The sequence below is a fragment of the Neodiprion pinetum genome, chromosome 6, assembly GCF_021155775.2.
Source record: "Neodiprion pinetum isolate iyNeoPine1 chromosome 6, iyNeoPine1.2, whole genome shotgun sequence".
Classification (NCBI taxonomy): Eukaryota; Metazoa; Arthropoda; class Insecta; order Hymenoptera; family Diprionidae; genus Neodiprion; species Neodiprion pinetum.
Genome location: NC_060237.1, coordinates 28,346,029 through 28,368,978, shown reverse-complemented (window position 1 = coordinate 28,368,978; position 22,950 = coordinate 28,346,029). Strand labels below are relative to the sequence as shown.

Genomic DNA, 22,950 nt, shown 5'->3' with positions numbered 1-22,950 from the left:
ACTTAATCTTCCATCGCCTCTGACGTCGACTCCCATTCAATTCAGTTTTTCATCACGAATCCTCACTACTTTCCGGGTCTTTGAAATATCAGAGTGTAGTCTTGAACTGCCGGTGTTATCAATCGGCCTGTTACACGGAGGTGAAAAATACCTTTGATCCGTTTCAGGTGAGCGACTGATTCAGTACGCGACGGAGAACCTCGTGACGGAGGTGCTGATACACCCGCAGACGAACACACTGCTTCAGTGTATCCGCAACCTCCTCGCCAGCTTTACCAAACATAGACACATCATTCACGCCGGCTATACGTTCAGCGGAAACGGTTCCTGGATACTGCAGGTACGTGATATGAACATTTTATAGTTGCACACTCGCGATACCGATTCGCCGATTTCTCATCAACTATTTAACGACCGATCCCCCTTACTCAGGATGGAACCTTCAGCCTGGCTGACTTCTTGGACGCCTTCGGCGAGCATGAGGTACAGCGGGTTCTTCGCGCGTACGAGAACAGCGTCACCGTTGACATACATTGCGCGGGTGTCGGCGACTGGACGACTTCACGACTGTCGAAGGAAGCCTGCACCAGGTTGGTGGTCCCGGCAAAAAAAATAAGAAGTTTCGAGTTTCCCGGATGAGAAAATTACTTACCGTTACTCGTGATCCGCAGGTCATGCAGAGTTCGAGTAAATCCAGATGACGTTCTCACCGCCGGGGTTCCGGCAATATCAAGCTTCACAAATTACGTTGGACAGTATCTAATTGCCCAGACGTTGGATCAGCTGATGGAGCCGTCGGATGTCGTCGGTAACATCCGGTTCAGCCACCCAACTCTCTACGTATTCCCCGGCGGGCAGGGTGACGCTGCCCTCTTTGGAATAAACGGGTTCAATATGCTAGTCGACGGTGGCTTCGCCCGGAAGGCCTGCTTCTGGGACTTCGCCCGGCACTTGGATCGCCTCGACGCGGTACTTCTAACCAGAGTTAACAACAGTAACATCGGCGGTATGTCGAGCGTCTTGCGGAAGAAACAGGAAATGCACGTCTACCCCCAGATTGGACATTTCTTTTGCAATTTGGTGGTGAGTACCTGTTTAGCAATGGGGGAAAAACTTAGCCCTTGTTGTGGAAAAACTTATGAAACACTTGAATCAAATTTCAGGAACGACGACAGGCAAACTCTCCAGACGGCGACAAGGATGTCGATCCGTTGATATTGAACCTGACTGATCTTGGCCAGGAAATGATGGTCAACCTTCGACACATCAACCTGCGAGCTCATCCCTGTTACAGGGACTTGGATCCCATCAATCTTTACCATAAGGTGGGTCATGGTACCCTCGATATGTATGTTTTGAGCCCGAGCAAGGACACTCGAGAAGTCAGGGAGTTCCTTACAAAGTGGCAGAATTCAGACTCTAAGCTGTTCGCTGGATCCCACAAAAAGGACTCGAATAACTTGACGTTTCCGATACAAAATTTGGTCTCAATCTGTGCGCTGGTAGTCTGGCAGCCGGCTAACCCTGAGGATACAATAACGAGAATATTGTTCCCCGGTAGCACGCCGCAGAGTAAAATATTCGAAGGATTGGAACGGCTAAAGCATCTGGAGTTTATGAAACGGCCTATTTGCACGGCCAAGAATTTATCGCCCTCGGCTTCGCTCGCTGCTCTCAAAGAGAAGTCGAACAGACAGAAGACGTCGATAATTGAGAAAAGTATAGACAAGGATAAGGATAAGGATAAGGATAAGGATATTAAGAGAATTTCGGACTATAGGAAGGAGAAGAAGGAAACTTCTGAACCAAAGACTGTTAAAGGGGTTGAAGAACCCACTGCGAAGCCGGCCGTTACCTCGACACCAATCATTCCAACAAAGCAGCCGGCTAAGGTAGACGTGAAGGCTAAAAAGGTTGTAGAAAATAAGAAGATAGAGAAGGAAACGATTAAAACAGAGAGTAGAAAGATAGAAAGGGATCTGAAGGAGGTTAAAAAGGACGGCGCAAAGAAGGAGGTGATTAAAGTAGATAAGCATGACAGTGAAACGAAAAAGACTGATGTAGTTAAAACGGAAACTGAAAAGACTGTAATTACTAAAGAATCGAAACCAAAACCCGAGCCAAAAAAGAAGGATATTAAAGAAGCTAAAACACTTGTTAAGACTAAGGTAGAACCGGTTACCAAAACGGCAGCTAAATCGGCAGCTGAGAAGAAACTCAAGCCATCCATTGATAAGAAAGACGTCAAATCGTCCCCAACGACTCCGAAAAAAATTGTCAATGGCACTGCGACCAAGACGGAAATCACAAAGACCATTACCAGAACTGTTTCAAAAACAACTTCCAGAACAGTGTCGGCGATGCCGGCAAAAAGTGCGAAGGACGCGACGAACCGCAAGGTCGTCGAATCTAAGAACATCGCGTTGTCGTCGGCGCCGGCAACCACCGGTGCGAAGACACCGTCGGTCGTTGCTAAACCAAAATCAACGGAGCGGAAACCGATAAGCAGACGAACGCGAACCGGGAGTCCAATAAAGCAGCGATTGCCTGGCAGTCCCGCTAAATCAACGCGAAGCATCCCGGCGTCATCTGTCAAGTCGGAGAAAGAGGGGATTATCCGGCGACCGAAGAGTGACAAGGGAACGACGGATTCTTCCGCCATTTCGACGCCTTCGGTAGTCGAGCCTGAGAGTGTTATTAAACTGGCCGACAAGAGTCTGACCGAGAAGTCTGATGACATTTCCGTCGATTCCATAGAAAGTAAGGTACTCGCTGACCTTAAAGAAGAGCGGGAAGTTGTCGAGGAGATCGAGGCTGTGCTCAGCAAGGCGGAGAGAAACGAAATCGCTCGCAAGGAGGACCAGCTTGAGGGTGATGATGAAATAACCGCCGAGGCTACTGACAAGAAGGAAGATGACGTGACGGAGGAAGACGTCACAGCCGAGATAGAGGATGTGCCCAAGAAAATGGACTCCCGAAAGGAAAGTCAGGAGTTCACCGAGGAGGACGAGTACTTGATTGTTGAAAAGGAGGAAATTTATACAGAAGATTCTGCCGCTCTGAGCGGCGAAGGAGAACAGAAACATTTCCTCGATGAAGTCGAGTCTGAGAAGGTGAACAAGTATGGAGTATCCAAGGGCGTGGACCTTCCCGAAGAGGAAGAAGCGAAGGAGAAAGACGAGACAGAGGAGAAGGAGAAAGACGAGCAGCCGGAGAAGAAACTACTGTTTCAGGATGAAGAGGAAAAGAAAAAACCTGCGGATATGTCGCCGGTGCATAAAGTCCAGCTTGAGGGTCAGGTCAAGGACATTATTGCGTCCGCGACAGACATAGTCCAGAAAACGGACGACCGTGATGATTCTAGGAAAAAAGACAGCGATAACGTTACGAAGGAGCCGTCAAGCTTGAGTCCAGACAAGCTTGATTCATCGGAGAAGAAGACTACCGACACAGACCTGAAGCCAGAAGCTGATCAGAAAGATCAGATGCCTGAAAAACTTGAAGAATCCCAGGATCGCGTTTCCACTTTGGAATCCGGAGGGACGACGACAGCTCCGACGTTGCCGGAAGATGAACGGATTCCATTGGATGAGATAAAAGAAGACGTTGACGAGAAACACGTAAAGGAAGAAGTTAAAGAGAAAGAAGTTGAGCTAGTCAAGGAGAAGGTACCTGCAGTTCCACCTCCCGTGCCAAGCGTAATGATGAAAAGTTTTCTCATTCGTGAAACGATACCTGCTGTTCAGAGAGACATTGTTAAAACACCGGATGAAGTTGCCGATCTTCCCGTACATGAAGAGGTTGATCCGAAACTTTACGACATGGAAGAATTCGACAAAGCTAAGGACGAAAAGGTACCCCAAACTCCGGAGGCTAAAGAGCCCCCTACACCTCCGATTAAAGAACAAAAGGGAATGTTCAGTTTCTTCGGCAAGGTTGCCGACAAGTTTGAAAAGGGTATGGACAAGCTGACTGGAAAGTCCAAGAAAGATACGGAGAAGGAGACTGATGAGAAATCGTCAAAGTCGAGTTCCCCGAAGGAGACGAAACCTCAAGAAAGAACTGAGGCCGTGCAAGAAGTTGACATGGGGAAAGTTTTTGCCAAGGTTGGAAAGATCGAACCTCACGACACTTTCGAGAAGGCAAAACCACAGGCTCCGGCTGACATTAAAGTTGCTGCCATAAAAGAGACGGCGTCATTTTTACAGCAGGAGATAAGAGAAAGTAAAATAGACACGGCACCTGGAATAGAGACTGATATTCCAGCTGGCGTAGAGGGCCTCAAAACGTCTCTGCATGCAGAGACATTGCTCAGTGATATCCAGAAAGATATCGCTCCGGTATTGGATGCAGGAATTGATAGTTTGGCGAAGAAGCAACCGTCAGTGAAAGATGATATCGTCGGTGAAGATCTCGCCGAAGATACTAAAGAGGTAGAAGCACTGTTAGAGGAAGCGTCCAAAAAATTCGTCACGGTTAAAGATAGCCTGAGAGACTCTCTTGAATCTTTGGAGGAGAAAATCGCAGAACAAATCATCGATGAAGTACAGCCAATAAGTCCAAAAGACTCGGTCAAGAGCACGCTGACGGGAGTAGTAGAAAAATTAGAGGGAATCAAACCACACGTTGATGACGTTGTCGCTGCGGACTCTAAAGAGCCGGAAAGAGTGAAATTCGAAATCCCAAGGGATGATGAGGATGCTGACGATGACGGAGATGCTTCCGAAGAATACGAGGGCCCTGTGAGAGATCTTAAGGAAGCGGTCCGAGATGTAGGCGAAGTGTTGGCTGGCACGGCCGGCATTGTAATCGACGATAAGCCGAAAGACGTGATTGAAATAGTAAAGAAGGTCGCTGAGGTGCTGAAAGAGGACAACTTTTTGTCGGAGCAAGCTCTTTTCGAAACAGTTAGTCCAAAAGCTATAAAATTTGAAGAAATCACTCCGACAAAGCCTGAAAAATCTGCTGACCTTAAGCCGATGATCGAAGACATAATTATGCCGAAAAAAGTGGGAGTTACAGAGGAACTTCCTCCTCAGGAAGAGATCGAGGAAATGCTGGAAGGTGGAATTGCCAGACCTCTGCCAGATTACGAGAGAGCCGGTGGAATGGAAGTGGAGGAAGAGCCGTGCGTGAAAATGGTCAAAGATACCAAGGTCGACTTGACCTCACCGATCAACGATAAACATCCTATTGGTGAAGATGTGCACGATTTGTGCTCACAGCTGATGGATGATACGAAAGATAAGAAAGTAGTCACTCCGAAAGAGTCTCCAAAGGAGCATGAAGGGAAAATTGACGTAATGGAGGCTGGAATAGAAGAAGTATGCACAAAGAAAGTGGCAAAGCGAGATGTGTCCGAAGAGGGCATTCATGAAGCTGAAGACGACGAAGTTGAACATCCCGAGATATTGTTTGAGCAGAAATTATCACCGGCACAAGCCGAACTTGTAATGGTGACACCGGATACAGCCCCAACATCACCAAAATTTACTAGTGATAAAATTTACGACAAAGAATTGGAAGACGCTGTCAGCGATGTTTCTAAGGTTCCTGGAATACCGAAGGATATTGAAGAGTTCATCAGCAGTAAGGCTGATGTTTACGATATCGTTGATGAAGTGATTAAAAAGGGTAAAAAAATAACTATAGAAATCATTGAATATATTGTGATTGTAAAGAGAGTCTCGAGAGAGCATGTGATTTACATTATTGAAGAGATTATTATAAATAAAGGTATTCCTCCAGAAAGTGTGGTAGAAGATATTGAAATTCTCAAAGGTCAGGACTCCGACGATCTGATGATATCCTCGGTAAAACGAGTTGAAATCGAAGAATATATTATAACCGAATACATAATGAAAGGTAAAAAGATAACTGTACAAATAATAGAAGAAATTGCAATCAAAAAAGTTGTTCCTAAACGAGTTATCATTGAAATCATAGAAGAGATAATCATTAAACGAAAAATATCCAGAGAATCAGTTTACGAAATTGTTGAAGAGGAATTTATCAAACAGGTCAGACCGATCTACGACGAATACGATAGGGAGCCCTCTGGAAAAGCGCCAGTTACAGTTGATAGTAAAGACGAACATGTAATCGGGGCTGAAAAGCCAGAGATAACAGATGAAAAATTGAGTCCGAAACATATAACTCCTCCAGAAGTAAAAGAAGTATTGCCAAAGGGGGATCAAGCAAAAACTCTAGAAGAAGTTTCGAGTCGACCAGAAACCTCAAAAGAGAAGGATGCACCGTTTTTCGATGAAAAAGACTTAGATGAAGGTAAACTGTTCGACGATTTCGTAAATATTCCTTCCAAGGATGTAGTGATCAATTTCCTACACGAAGAGCGAAGACTGTCACATGAAGAACACGTTACTGGAAAGAAGGATTCTTCCAAAGAATTCTTACCAGCTTCGAAAACGGAAGTAACTGATGACACAACAAAAGATTCAGGCGATGATTTTGAAGCTGTAGAACAGGAATACAAAGTTCACGATATCACAACGACTACTGCAACGACGTTCCATGGAATATCTGATTTCAAACAAAACGATGAAGTGTTGGAAGCCGTTGAAGATAATTTAGATGAAGTTGTTGAAGCAGCTGAAAAGTTCGTTGAAGAAACCAAGGAGAAGCCGGTGGATTTAAAAGAGACTCCTGTTTCTGATGAAATCACTCATAAAGCCCCGGAATCTCCTGTCAAGTCCAAAACTCAGTTGATTCCTGGTATTAAGGATGACAAAACTCGCCCAGACACCCCTGATGAGAAAGTCAGTTTTGCAGAGAGCAAATTAAAAGATGTTAGCGATGAAGCAGACGATGACAGTGTGTCTAATGTCACTTCACTAATTGCCTCAGAAATTTCGATAACCACGGAAAAATACCTTGACGAGGCCAAAGAGAAGCCAACGGTTATCATGAGTTCTGTTCCCGAAGAGCTGAAGGACGCAAAAAAAACTCTTGATGACGTTGAACACATTATCGCGGATGTGTCGGACAAAATTTACGACACCAAGAGTCCGTCTGAAAAATTGGATGAACCTGAACCTAAGACTAGTGATATTTTACATGAAATCAAGACAGACGATCATGCCTTAAAAACGATTACTGATAAACAAATCGTTGATCTGAAAGGCGAGGTGAAGGAACCGTTAAAAGAAGAAGCGACACACGTCAAAGACGATAAAATTAGATCCCCCGAAAATGATAAAGGATATAAAATTGAGCTTACGGACGACCTAAAAAAGGAATTGAGTACCCCTAAGGGCAAAGATATCGAGGATGCGATATCAGAAATTACTCCAGACTCGAAGAAGCTGATTGGAGAACAAAAATCTGACGTTGACACTAATGATGCAAAAGACCACATCTCACCAGTCGGTGAAAAAATTGAGCTCATAGACAGGACGACCCCCGAACCTGCAGATATCCAAAAAACCATCAGTCAACATAGTGAAAAAGATGAAAGTGAAACTCCTGTTGATGTAACGAAAAATACTCGGGAAGTCTTGGAGAAGACAGACGGATTAAAGGACAAAGAGATTGTTCCTGAGATGGCAGGTGTTAAAATACTCGACACAAGTGAAATTGTAGATCTGAAGCAACTGGGCGAGGCTTCCGAAAAAGAAACACATTCTCCAATCGACGCTGCTGATACAAAGTTTGTGGATAGCAGCTGTTTTAATATAATTGAGCAAGAAATTCCGCAAGCTCCAGTGAAGCAACCATTGGACGCGGAGCATAGATTAGAAGACAAATTGATAAAACCAAAACCCTTAGATGACAGAGCGAGAGATGCTGACATTAGTGACGAAGAACCCCAGCATATTGCTAGGACGACGCGATCAATTACAGAAGATTTCCTGGATTCTGAGATCTTGAAACCAAAGGATATTGACTCGAAACCTACAGAACTCGTGAAGAAACCTCTCGATGCAACATCGAGTGCACAAGAGAACGAAAAGGTTGAACCAATGGATTTAGGAAAATCAGAATCACTTCCTGAATCAACGCAGAAGCCCGAAAAGGTGGGAAAAAGTTCGGGAGTAGAATCGAAAGATGTGGAAGATGACGAAGATGACAAGGAATCTAGCACTGTACGGCGAATGGTTGTTACTGCCAGCAGCGAGGACGGTGGTGACGAAACAGAGCTTTGCCCAACGGGCAGCATCACATTTGTAAAATCTGTTACTCCAGAAGATTCTTTGAGAGATATTTCCACAAAGTCAACTCCGAACACAGACTCATTGCAACTGGAAAAAGATTCTTTGTTTTCTGGGAAAAGCTCACCAGAAAAAGATAGCATTTCCGAAAAGTCTGTATCAGAATTAAAAGATGATAAGGTAACTCCTGAAGATAGTCTTGAAAAATCCGTCGCTAAAGAAATGAAACAAGCCGTTTCTGAAGATGCAACTGCCAAATCAGCGACTGAAGCTACGCAAAAGGTGCACGAGGAAAAAGCCTCTTTACCTTCGGAAAAAATTTCTGAGAAGCCAACAGAAAAAATTTCGGGGAAACCAACACAAGAAGCTCCGCTTAAGTTAACGGATGAACTGATGGAGAAATTGACGGACAAAATTCTCGAACCACCGACGGATAAGTTGAAACAACAAGTACCCGAAAGTCCAACAAAAGACTCTCTGATTACGGAAGCGCAAATACTTCCAGCGAAATCAGATGAAGAACTTTCTGAACAGCTGACAGAAAAAATTCCAGAGAAACTAATACAAGAAGCTTCCGAAAAGTTGGCAGATACAATTGTGAATAAACCAACAGAAAATGTTCAAGATCTACTTACAGATAAATTGAAGGATGAAACTATGGAAAAGCAAACGGATGAGATTCCGAAAAAGCCGGCAGAAGCAATCCTAGATAAAGCAACTGAAAAACTTTCAGAAAAGATAACAGAAAAAATTCCTAAAAAACTACCGGTGGAGGTTTGCGAGAAGCCACAGTCCGAAGTTCCAGGACAGATTACCGAGCAGATTCTTACAAAACCAACCGAAACAACTTCCGAACAATTAACGGATAAGGTTCCGGAGGAACCGAAGGAAAGCGTTTTGGAAAAGCCAGCAGCAAAACTCACTGAACCGTTGGAGAAAGTCGAAGAAAAACCGAAGGATGAAGTAACAGAAAAACCAAAAGAAGAGGTTACAGAAAAGCTGCAGGAAGTAACTCCAGAAAAAGTAACAGAAAAATTGACTGATCAGCCAATCGAGGAAATTACAGAACAGCTAAGGGAAACTGTTCTAGAGAAACCATCAGGGAAACCCACCAAGCAATCGGAGGGTATGGAAAAACTGCAGGATGCAGGACTAGAAAAATTAACGGCGGAGGTTTCTGAAAAACCGAAGGAAGCAGTTCCAGAAAAAATCACAGAAAAGTCACCTGAGCAGCCGATCGAAAAGATTCCAGAACAGGTGAAGGAAGAACTTACCGTGAAATCAATTGAAAAAGTGTCTGAGGAGCCGTGCGAAAAGATTCCAGAGAAACTCGAAGAAGAAGAAAAACCAGTGGAAAAATTGGCGGAGCATCCGCAAAAGATTTCAGAAAAGTTAACGGAAGAAATTTCAGATAAAATAGCCGAAAAAATTACTCCTGAAAAGCCGACGGAGATTCCTGGACTGAAACCACCTGAGCCAACCCATTCAGAAGAAATATCTCCAGCCAGCACAATCTTCGAGAAATCGCCGGGTGAGATGTATCCGGAAACAGTAGAAAAAGAAACAACGAATACTTTGGCTGAGAAAGATCGTGAAGACAAATCTCCAACTGCGAAACCGAGTACCGTCTGTGAAAAATTGGAAGTAAAAGATTCTACTGTTGAGGCACCAAAGGACAAGTCACCGATATCTGAAAAGGCAGCTGATGAACTCAAGTCGTTCAGCGTCGCTCCCGATGAGTTGGAACTACAGGAAACGCCCGAAGCAGAAACAGTACAGAAAGAAAAACCCTTATCTCCCACAGTTGATGAAAAAATGGTGATATCCACCTTGCCTAGTATTGCTCCACAGAAGCCAGATGCCGAACACGTTACTTCCGAGAAGTTAGAGAAACAGAAATCTCCATCTCCAACGAGCGGAAAATCAATAGACGTACTTAAATCACCTGGCGTCGCCTCGGACAAACAGAAGGAAGAAGATATCCTCTCTGGTGAATTACTGAAGGAAAAATCTCCATCTCCAGAAACTGATAAATCTCGATCACCCAGTATTACCTTTGGGAAATTAGATCAAGAAGATGCTGCTCCTGTTGAGCTACAGAAAGATAAGGTGTCGACGCCAACTATGGATGAAACAGCTGATAAGTCACGCTCACCAAGCTTGACTTCGAACAAATTAGACGATAAACATGCGCCGGTAGACAAAATCTCCGATGAGAAAGCTTTGGAGCTTACTAGCAAAGTAAAAACTGATGACCCTACAATTCCCGAAAAGATACATGAGAAAGATACACCGGGCGATGAAATGCATAAAGACCAAATACCGTCGCCAGCATCTGACAAAGAATCGAAAACGCCAAGCGATGTTTCTGTAAAACTAGACGAAAAAGATATTACGGTAAGTCCGGAGCAGAAGGATAAGTCTACGTTCCTACCGACTGATGATAAATCCCAAACGCCTAGCATTTCATCGGAAAAAACAGAGGCACAAGTTGATGAGTATCTAACGCCCAGCATTACTACAGATACGTTGGAGAAAAAAAGAGTTCCTGAAGAAGAAGCGTCAAAAGACAAGTCTCCGTCTCCCTTGGCTGACGTCAAACCGGATCAGTCTCACATACCTAGTCTGATTGCAGAGAAATCTATTGAAAAAGTTTCATCTGAAGATAGATCTCCGTCACCAACTACAGGTGAGGTAACGGAGGAAACTGGAAAGCCCAGAATCAATGCTGAAAAGTTAATTGAGAAGGAAATTCATGATGATAAATTAGACAAGGATAAATCTCCTTCTCCAACCACTGACAAAGATGCTGACAAATCCAGGAAACCTAGTATAACTTCTGGAAAAATAGATGAGCAAGATGTGCCACATTATATTCAGGACAAATCTCCCTCCTCAACTGCAGACCATGACGCTGAAAAACTGCGTAAGCCCAGCATCACTTCTGACAAGCTAGATGACAAAGAAATTTCTGACGTGGAAATGCAGAAGGAAAAATCCCCATCTCCTATCACTGATTTGAAAAAAGACGAAGCTCAAGAGCCAAAAGTCACTCTCGAACAGCCTGATGACAAAGATGCTCCTCAAACAGAGTTACCCGGGGATAAATCTCCTTCTCCAACCACTGAAAAAGTCACGATTGATTCGCAAAAGCCCAGTACTACTTCTGAAAAACTGGATGACAAGGATCAAAAGGAGAAATCTCCAATCCCAGCAAGTTTAACAACTCTGGATAAACAAGATACACCAGATGAGAAAATACTGAAAGATTCCCCGTCATCAGTCTCACACGCAGAAACAGAGGAAAAGTTCCCTATTCTAAATACAGATCGGGTTATGGATGAAAGTCGCAAACCCAGCCTCACAGCTGATGATAAGCCAGATGATAAGGTACACCAAGATAAATCTCTTTCTCCCACTTCTGGCCTAGACACTTCCAAATCTCGAAAACCCAGTATACCCTCCAATAGACCAGATGAAAAAGATATTCTCGATGACGAATTGCTAAAGGATAAATCTCCATCGCCATCGAGTGATAAAATAAGTGATAAGTCTCGGTCACCAAGTATCGCTGCTGAGAAACCAGACGAAAAAGATATCTCAGAAAGCATGGTACACAAGGATAAAACCTCATCCCCAACAATCGGTGACGAGATTGAGAGTCATCCTAGAACTCCGAGCATCAGTTCATATAAATTGGACTATGACGACACTCCGGATGCAAATGTAATTAAGGACAGATCTCCATCTCCATCAACTGATAAAATAAATGATAAGTCTCGGTCACCAAGCATTGTTGCTGATAAACCAGACGAAAAAGATATCCTAGAAAGTAAAGTATCCGAAGACAAAACTTCATCCCCAACAATCGGTGACAAGATTGAGAGGCATTCTAGAACTCCGAGCATCAGTTTAGATAAATTGGAGGATGAGGACATTCCCGATGCCAAAATAAGTAAGGACAGATCTCCATCTCCATCGACTGATAAATTAACTGACAAGTCTAGGTCACCAAGCATCGCTGCTGAGAAACCGGACGAAAAAGATATCCTAGAAAGTAAAGTATCCAAAGACAAAACTTCATCACCAACAATCAGTGACAAGATTGAGAGGCATTCTAGAACTCCAAGCATCAGTTCAGATAAATTGGACGATGAGGACATTTCCGATGCAAAAATAAGTAAGGACAGATCTCCATCTCCATCGACTGATAAATTAAGTGACAAGTCTAGGTCACCAAGCATCGCTGCTGAGAAACCAGATGAAAAAGAAATTCTAGAAAGCAAGGTACACAAGGACAGAACTCCATCGCCGACAGTTATTGATGCAATCCATCCTCACTCTCGAACTCCTAGCATCACTCCAGAGAAACTGGCTGACAAGAAAATTTCTGATGACATGATAATTAAGGATGCATCTCCGTCTCCGTCATCAGATAAAATAGGTGAAAAATCTTGGTCACCGGGTATCACTTCTGGGGCACCGGATGAAAGAATAATTGCGGAACGAAAAGATGAAAAGGAGAAGACTCCGTCCTCGATAACTGGCGATAAAACTGATCGTCACTCTCGAACTTCTAGCATCAGCTCTGAAAGACTAGATGATAAGGATATTGCTGAAGATAAGATAATTACAGAGCGGCCAGCGTCTGCAGAAGTAGATAAAATAACTGAAAAACCTTCTGAAAAATCAGATGATAGAGATATTCCTGAAAGCAAGCTGCAGAAGGACAAAACTCCGTCCCCAACGATTAGCGATAAAACTGACCAAGCTCCCAGTATTAGTCCTGACAAATTAGATGCAAAGGATATTCCTAAGGATAAAATATCTAAGGACGGATCTCCGTCTCCAACAACAGATACCGTGAGTGAAAAATCTCGGTCACCTAGCGTAACTTCCGAAAAACCAGATGAGATAGATATACTTGACAGCAAGTTACATAAGGCTAAAACTCCGTCCCCAACGACTGACGTAAAAACTGACCAAACTCATAGTATGAGTCCTGACGGACTGGAAGTCAAAGATATTCCTGAGGATAAGACAATCAAGGAAAAGTCTCTGTCTTCAACAACAGATAAAATGAGTGACAAGCCTCAGTCACCTAGTATCACGTTCAAAAAATTAGTTGAGAAGGACAATCTTGATAGTGAATTGAAAAAAGACAAATCTCCGTCCCCAACGACTGACGATAAAACTGACCAACATTCGCGATCTACTAGCATTAGTTCCGAGAAACTAGACGTCAAAGAAGATCTGGAAGGCAAGGTGCCAAAGGACAGATCTCCATCTCCACGAACTGAGGAAACAAGTGAGAAATCACGGTCACCAAAGGACAAAACTCCATCGCCAACGATCGTTGACACAGCCGAACGTCACTCTACAGATTCTAGTATCAGTTCTGATAAACTGGATACCAAAGACATTCCTAAGGATGAGCTATCCATGGACAAATCTCCGTCTCCATCAGCGGATAAAATAAGTGATAAGTCTCGGTCGCCTAGCATCACTTCCGAGAAACCAGATGAAAGAGACATCGATGAAAGTAAGTTGCAAAAGGACACAACTCCGTCCCCAACAACTAGTGATAAAATTGAACGACACTCTCGAACTCCTAGTATCAGTTCTGTGAAACTAGACGACAAGGACATTCCAGACGTCAGTAAACAAAAAGATAAGTCTCCGTCTCCCACTACCGATAAAGCCACTGACAAGCCTCGATCACCTGCATTGATTTCTGAGATTCCTGATGAACAAGAAATCTCTGAAACTGAAGTGCAAAAGGACAAATCTCCAACTCCAACAATTGAGGACAAGACCGATCGTCACTCCCGTACCTCTAGTATCAGTTCTGAAAAAATGGTAGAAAAAGATATTTCTGACGACAAGTCACTGAAAGATAAAACTCCATCTCCGACTGTTGACGAATTGACGGTCAATTCTCGCATCCCCAGCATCGTGCCCGATGAACTAGGTGATCAGCATATTTCAGGTGATTCTCTACGCAAGGACAAATCTCCTTCTTTAACACCGGATATAGATGTTCACAAGTCACGAGCATCCAGCATTAGTTCTGTAAAGCTGGATGAAAAAGTTACTTCTGAATTTGAATCTCAGAAAGACAAATCTCCTTCTCCACCTTCTGGTAAAGTTGGTGAACAGTCAGATAAGAAAAAGCTTGATGATGACGTACTAAAAGGAACAGCTCCTTCACCAACAGTGGACAAAATTACGGATGATTCAAAGCGATCCAGTGTTACCACTGACAAATTAGAAGCAATCGCTACTCCTGCTGACAAACTACCAAAAGAACAATCCTCACCCTCATTGATCGATGATAAAAAACCCAAATCTCCAGGATCTAGTGTCTTTAGTGATATTCCCGGTGAGAAATCTAGGTCACCTAGTATATTCTCCGATAAATCGGGTGACGAAGACATTCCTACTCACGAAATTCACAAGGATACATCTCCAGTCCCAACTGATGATAAAGTCACCGATGGATCCCCAAAGCTGGATATTACCGATCACAAGATAGAAGAAAAGAATCTTCCTAAAGAACATGTTGAAGCACACGATAAGCCAGAAGACAAACCAGCGGTATGTGAAACTCCTGTAAAGAAATTGGATGTTAGTGATGTCCCTGAAGATAAAGAGGATAAGGAAAAATCACTCCTGCCGAATACTGATGCATTTGACAAAACCAGGTCTCCTAGTATATCCACTGAAGAACCTGAAGTAAAAGAAAAATCCCAGAGTCCCAGTCCTACCAGTGAAAAGTCTGATGCCAAAAAACTTGATCTGAAAATAGAAAAAGACAAATCTCCATCTCCTGTGGTCGAAAAAGCTACATATAAATCTAGGTCACACAGTATTGAAAGTGAAAAAGGTGACGTCAGGATGTCAACCCAAGAACCAAAACCCCATGATATTTCCGATGACAAGTTTGATGCCAACCTTGACGAAAAATCCTCGATATCATCACTCAGCCCTAGTAAAGTGAGTGACGTGCTCGAAAAACTGCCAAGTGCCCTCGAAGATCAGCCCGAAACAAAACATGCTGCTCACGATGGTGAAACAAAAATCACCGAAGACGACAAAGCGGAATCTGTATCAAAACCATCTAGTACCGCTAGCGATTTATTGGATGAAGTAGTTACTCAAACCCACGAAAAAGACGATTTACCAAAATCTCAGAGCCCGTTGACACAGACGCACGACACATTTAACGTTGAAGATTTGACACCGACTCACCAGCCGGAAACACCCACTCAACTTTTGGTAAAGCCAGACGATAAAGAGAGTAAGTCTCCGTTACCTAGCACTGATGCATTAACGGACAAACCTCGTTCACCAAGTATCGTTGGTGAACAATTAAAATCTCCCAGCACCAAGCCACAGGCAATAGAACCGATGGAAACCGATGAAATTCCTGAATCGCTTGCTGACGGATCGGTTTATGACGAACCAAAATCTCCCAGAGATAGATCGCTTAGTCATGACAGGTCTCCGATGGACCGCTCCAGATCTCATAGTCTGTTTGATTCAGGAGACAGAACACCTTTGGGACGTTCCAGAGCAGCAAGCTTATTTGACGATAAATTGGAAGACAGGATCGCGCTATTAGAATTTGACAGTCACGCGACACGACTTAGTATTTCTGAAGAAACTGATGAGGATCGATTACCACAAAAGGTAGATGACTCCAAACCCGGTTCGAAATCGCCCAGCGTTGGTAATCTCGAAAGTCCAAGAACTTCAATTGTCACCGATCTCAAGAGCACTGATTTCCCATATGCCAAGCGACTGGAAATCGAACAGTATATACTTGAAGAGTTCATATTGAGAAACAGAAAGGTAACATCAGAAATTATTCAAGAAATCGTGGTGAAAAAATCAGTTCCAAGATACATTGTCATCGAGATAATCGAGGAAATAATTATCAAGCGAAAGATTCCCAGAGAATCTGTGATTGAGGTTCTCGAGACCGAAGAACTCGAGCCGGAGGATATGAAAGTTCAACCAAAGCAGACAGCTCTTGAAACAAAGGAAACTGATGACGACAAAAAAGGTGGTCCAACTCCTGTTGAGAATACAAAGCCAACATCAGAAGACAAGAAGCCTCGTGAAGGCATCACTGATCAAGTCTCTGATATGAAATCGGTAACGCCAACGGCACCAAGTACCGTCAGTGTCAAAACGGTTACACCTGAATTGCACGTAATCAAAAAGCGCAGTGTTCTCGATGACAAGAGTCCAGAGTCTGATGAAGTGAAGAAAAGTCCTCATGAACCCAAAGCACCTCAGCCGGAAAAACTTACAAGCGTTAAAGATGATAGGCCAGAGTCAGAAGAAATGAAAATTAAGCGTCCTAGCATCGTACAAGATGAACATTCAGGTTCTAAATTGGATTCGAAGATTTCTGAAGATCAAACCAAGCCAGATGTGAAAGTTACTCCCGTAGTGGTACCGACGACTGATGAAAGCAAAGATATTCGTCCCAAACAGTTGGAGGAAGAAGTGGTAATGATAACGGATGCGAAGAGAACAGAGATCGAGGAATATATTATGGAAGAATACATTATTAAAGGCAGAAAATTAACGCGAGAGATTGTAGAAGAGATTGTGATGAAAAAAGGAGTACCCAGATATATAATTTTGGAAATCATTGAGGAAATAATCATCAAACGAAGAATTTCACGAGTATCGGTAATTGATTTTCATGATGAGGAAACATCCGATAAGGAAGGTCTTGAGCCCACTGATCGATCGACGACTTCTTCAATCAGTGAGAAGGATGATATAAGGTTGAGAAAATCGTCCGAAGACAGATTTGAAATAGTTACTGGCAAGTCAACTCCAGAGATTTCATCCGCCAAGGACCAGACGATAGATTTCTCTGGGAAATCTACTCCGGATTTGAAATCGTCTTTGCTTTCTGAGAAGTATTCCGACAAGTCTGGATATTCTTCTCCGGATATGAGACAATTCGACGAAAGGTCTGGAAAATCGACTCCAGATTACAGAACAGAATATGAAAGCCAATTTCACAAAGCATTTATTGGAGGGATGACGGAAATTAGAACTACGCACATCACGACACTGTCCGGAAAGTCAACACCAGACTTTGGCGCAGGACGTGAAGATACACCAGAACCAAAATCAGAATCGTGTGAACTGAAATCAGACCATTTACCTGGTGGACCTTTCGACACGGCCATCCATGACACCAAAATTGTACCATCAGAAGAAAAATCAGCCGAGACTGTTCCAACTACGCATGTTGACCCAGATTCACACAAAGCAAAAGTTCCCGAGGTATCATCAGGAACAAAAACCACAGATTCAGAACATTCGAGTCCGGAGAAAACTTCCGAACAATCAACATTTATTACAACAATTTCGGAAATAACCAAAGCAAAATCTGAGCTGGTTACTAAAATCAGTGAATCTTTAGCATCTTCCACTTCTACGGTAACAAACAAAACAGTTGTGTCTGAACACGAATCGAAAGCACCTTCCGGTGCACCTGTTCCAGAAGATACCGTCACATCACCGAGTACCATTACCACGGTAAAGACGTCCGAAATTGAATCGGACCCCGAAGCAATCACTAAGGTTATCAAGCGTCAAATTGAAACTCATGAAACTCCTGAAACTGAAATAATAATCAGAACGGTACGACATGTAACTGAAGTCGAAAAAGATGAAGCTAGTGTTACTGAAACCTCAACTACCGTAACGAAGACTGTCGAAGTTGAATCAGAGCCAGAAATTATTACCAAAGTTATAAGAGGTGAAATCGAATCGCATGAGCCTTCGGACACGCAAGTGATTACTAGAACTATAAAACACGTTACAGAATCCGAAGAAAGTGCGCCGCAAATCACTACAAAGGTCATAAAACGCGAAATAATCCAACCTGCAGATGATTCAGTATCACATAGTCTTCCTGGTACTAAGCACCAGGTCCAGGGATACGAACCGGAGGCAATGGATACGATTACGAGAACCATTAGACACGTTACCGAGATCGAGGAAGGAGAACCAGAAATTATCACGAAAGTGATAAGGCGGGAAATTGTTGAATCTGATGATGCCACTGAACTAGAATCGGAAGTAATCACGAGGACGATCCGGCGTGAAGTAGAGATGCATGAACCTTCGGAAACGGAAGTGATTACGAAAACAGTCAAGCACGTTACCGAAGTTGAGGAAACTGACCCAGAAATCATCACGAAGGTAATAAAACGAGAAATTGTTGAACCTAGAGATGAGATCGAACTCGAGCCAGAAATAATCACAAGAATAATCCGGCGTGAAGTAGAGGAACATGAACCTTCAGAAACCGAAGTGATCACGAGAACCATCAGACACGTGACCGAAATCGAAGACGATGAGCCAGAAATTATCACAAGAGTTATTAGACGAGAAATTCACATTCCTGATGGTGAACAACACGATGTGGATCACCCTGAAGGAAAATTGGAAACATCTGAGATTATAACTAAGTCGATAAAGACATCAGACGCGCCACCGGAAACAGTAAAAAGAATAATCAGTCGAGAAGGTACCCCAGAGGTTACTGAAACTATTACAACTAGGACAACAAAGACGATAATTTCCGAGGCTGGTCCCCCAACAGAAACAATAACAAAAACAACAACTACGACTGTAACTTCCGATATTGAGAAACCGGAACTAATCACTCGCATCATATCACGCGAAGGCACACCAGAAATCTCAGAAACTATTACAAGAACGACAAAAACAACTTCGTCGGATGCTGGGCCTGAGTACATCACCAAGATCATCAATCGCGAAGGAACGCCAGAAATTATAAAAACTTGTGACGTCAAACGAATCGTGACAACGGTGACAACGGTTACGGGACCTGATGGGGAATCTGTTACAACAAAGGATGTAAAGGAGAGCAGTGACAAGTTGGACAGCGAAGACTTGCTGGAGAAATTGATCGATTCTTCTTCCGGCGAAACCAAAACCAGCGAGGAGAGATTCGTTAGCGAGACTCCAGACGGACTCAAAACGGAGGAGATAATAAAGAGAACAGTCACCACAGTCACTTCCAGTTCAGGAACATCCACTCCAGACGTGAAGACGTTCGTTGACTCTGGAAAGTCAACACCCGATCACAAACAAGATATGAAAATTAAAACTCCGCCCAAGGAAGATACGGCCAAGCTAAGTTCGGAAATATCCAGCGATAAGTCAGGACCAGAAATTCCATCTTCACATTTGATAAAAGATATCATTTCCGAGGATAGAAGCTACTCTGGAATGTCATCGCCTGATATTTCGCTACCAAAGGATTTAATCTCGATCGGATCTACCGGAAAATCAACTCCAGACATTCCCGTATCTCCGTTAATCCGAGATCCGACTTCGATTCAAGGTAGAATGTTATCTGGAAGGTCGACACCTGATAGAAAGTCTGAAGGAAGATCCCGGACCGCAACTCCCGAAGGATTCCGGTCCGGTGAAACGATCAGGACGATCATAACCACGACGCGAACAATGTCTGAAGAAGGCGACATCATAACCGTGACAAAGGAAGTTACCGAGAGTACTAACGAACAGGGTGAGACGGTGGTACTCGAGGAGAAAACCAACGTTATACGAGACGATAAACCACCCAGCAAAGATGCAGGAGAGACTGCGATCAGCAGCGTTATTGGAAGCATCAAGGCCTCCGAGCTAAAGAGGGGGTCGAGTCCTGGTTCCGACGTCATGAGCGACCGAGATATCGGTCCGATGAGTCCCAGGAGTGACATCAGTAGCGGACATAGTCGTGCAGCAACTCACGTCTGGGGAAGCAGCGAGGAAAGGCACACCTACTCAGACGATGAACCACCCAGCTCGCCACTCAGTGCGACATCCCAGTTCGGCTGCTCCCCTCAGCCACCAAGACACGAGTCGCCCAGGTACGATTTGCCGCAGCTACCCCGTTACGAGTTGCCCTTCGACAAGGAGAAGCAGCACAAGACAGAGGGTATCCAGAGTTCGATGATGAGCGGGAGCTTCTACGGTGAGCTTCCAGTTGAGCCAGGCACAACCTCGTCGACCAAGACTTCCCACACCATGCCGAAGAACAGCGAACCGATACCGATCCAGGGTGAATACTCAGTGATGAAGAAAAGGTTTATGGTTGAGAAGGAGTACGCCGGAGGCTACGACTATAGAGTCGATGCCAAAAAGTACGTCGACGACGCGGACCTCGACTTTGACAAAGCGATGATGGAGCACAGGGAAAAGCGTGGCGAGGACCTCGTCTCGCACCACTATTCAAACGGTGCATCGGCCACGGTTTACACGAACGGTAATGCTTCTGGTAAAGATGCGACCACACCGACTACCGTTGAGACAAAGACAGTTGGTGAGAAGAAGAAGAGCGACCCAATGGCCGCGTCATTCAGCGCAGAAAAGGAAGGCGAGGAGGCCGGAAAATCCGGAAAAGATCCTCTCGAGGGTTGGGGTAAACCCCTCTACCTTCCGTCGCCCAAGCCGCCGAGGAAATTCAACCTTCAACGACCAGTCGCCTCCACGAGCTCGGAGGAACTCAATCCGGACAGTCTGAAGTTCGACGTGATCAACAATTGGGGAGAACCGCTGAGGCTTCCTTCTCCTGCCCCGGCCCCAACGAACGAGCTTCCGAATAACGGTACTCCCGGAACGCCGAAGAAGGAGAGAAAACAGCCGAAAAAAGTGGTCTCGGAAAATAACAAGAACAAAAAACGCTCAGAGAGCCCGAACAAAGTTGACAAGAAATCAAAAGACACGAAGAACAAGGTTCAGCCAGTCTACATGGATCTAACCTACGTTCCTCACCACGGCAACTCCTTCTACAGTTCACTCGAGTTCTTCAAGCGAATTCGGGCTCGGTACTACGTCTTCAGCGGCACAGAACCCAGCCGAGAGGTCTACGACGCTTTGCTCGAAGCGAAAAAGACTTGGGAGGACAAAAATTTGGGTGAGTGATGACTTTGCACTTTGATTCGACGATGCTCTAAAGGTCGTTTTCAGACCGATCATTAACGAGGCATGCTATTTCGGTTCCAGAAGTGACCATGATCCCGACTTACGACACCGACACTCTCGGCTACTGGGTCGCCGACAATGAGGAGGCGCTTGCGGCGAACCACATCGACCTCTCACCCTCAGCTTCTCGCTGCACAATAAACCTCCAGGATCATGAGACTAGTTGCAGTGCCTACCGCCTCGAGTTCTAGGGATTGGCAGCATGCTCGGCCGTGATAGTCGAGTTCTAGGCAGTCTTGTCATTCAACGTCAAAGCAAACTGAGCCTAGACTAGCGTATGCCACGTAAGGAACTGGAGATAAAGTTGAAAAAAAAAAAAAATGAAAAATGAAACAGCAAAGTAAAAAGTGCACTGACTCTAGGTCGGTCGCTCCCTGCCGGGGCCCGGACAAGTTTATGCCCATTCAAAAAACAAGGTAAAGAATCATCCGAATTAATAATAAGCCTGTAATCGATAGTATGTATATTTATATTTGCAAGTATATAGCTTGAGGCTAAATGGAATAGGTCGTACTCGAGAGAGATTCATTATACCGACAAAATAGAAGCTCGAGGATATCTAGGCAAACGCTTAACATATTTGATCAGGTTGATCGTGTATACGAAACTCGCATTTCAATTCCTCCGGGTCACGGCACGGAAATTCTCTGTATATTAGATCGTGATCAAGATATAGGATTTTCAAATTCCCGGATGTGATTAGCCAAGTATAAAATAGCGAATGAAAACGTGCAGGTATGACAGTCAAAAGAGAGAATCCAGGAATCTTTCCTCTTCCCTGTAGCAAGACCCTTATTCGAAGATCTGACGTAGCCACTGCTCTCTACGAGCAATTATGCGTTAGTTGTAATAATAATAATAATAATGAACCTTTGAAGTTACCTGAACTAAGCCCCAATGTTGTTAAAGCATGAAAGCAAAAGAAAAAGAAAATATAATAATAATAATATTGTTAGACCAACATTATATCGTGCGAAAAAACATCTATATGTCTTTAAAATGAGTATATTGTCGTAAATGTCTATACATATATAACAATATATAAATGGTTATATTTACACCAAGAAATAATGTTACCTATTATAATATTATTATATGTCTTTTTAGAGAGATAATCAACAGTTTACCAATACAAAATCCAAAAAAAAAAAAAACGAAAAAAAAAAAGAAACCGGTCGTGGTTACCTATAAACGCGATCATCTATATATTATATGACGTTGACAAAACGTATAAATATGTCCTTTGTTGACTGGCAGACAGTACTAATATATTATAATATAATATAACATTTCACTTCATCCAGCTATTGATTATACATACTTTGGACTTAAATATAATAAAACTGTTTGAATCCAGGTTTACTCTCGTGAAAATAAAAAAATCGATTTGACTTTGCAAATTCCATGCAGAAGAAAGATGTACGTTATACTGTCGTATGAAGTTTCAAATGTTCCATCCAAAACGACATCCTATACGCATAATTCAACCTAGACGATCAAAACTCTGTAATCATAGACTTATAGACGTGATCTCCGCCAACTTTCGAGATTCAAAGTTTACGGGTTTAAAGTGCTTCGCATACGTTTCGAAAATTTGCGCCGTACCGGGGAAGAGGATCTCGAGAGTTTACGGTGTTCATTTACTCGGACAATTTTCACCACGATGCCAGACCATAAATTAAAAAAAAAGAAAAAAAAAAAAATTAAAGATGATAGAGAAACAATATTA

At 43.5% G+C, this 22,950-nt stretch overlaps 2 protein-coding genes across 2 annotated transcripts in view; both read left to right on the top strand.

Annotated features, from left to right (window-relative positions):
- The window catches only part of LOC124222069 (microtubule-associated protein futsch), a 67,377-nt gene extending 45,775 nt beyond the window's left edge, over nt 1–21,602 (top strand). The window contains exons 4-8 of the mRNA XM_046632654.2: nt 168–340; nt 433–590; nt 672–1,083; nt 1,164–21,153; nt 21,243–21,602. Coding sequence (XP_046488610.1) covers nt 168–340; nt 433–590; nt 672–1,083; nt 1,164–21,153; nt 21,243–21,412 — 20,903 coding nt within the window. The 3' untranslated portion in view covers nt 21,413–21,602. The remainder of the gene's footprint in view (nt 1–167; nt 341–432; nt 591–671; nt 1,084–1,163; nt 21,154–21,242) is intronic.
- LOC124222077 (nucleoside diphosphate kinase homolog 5) overlaps nt 1–22,950 on the top strand; it is a 193,799-nt gene that overhangs the window by 145,689 nt on the left and 25,160 nt on the right. The gene's annotated exons all lie outside the window — the stretch shown is intronic.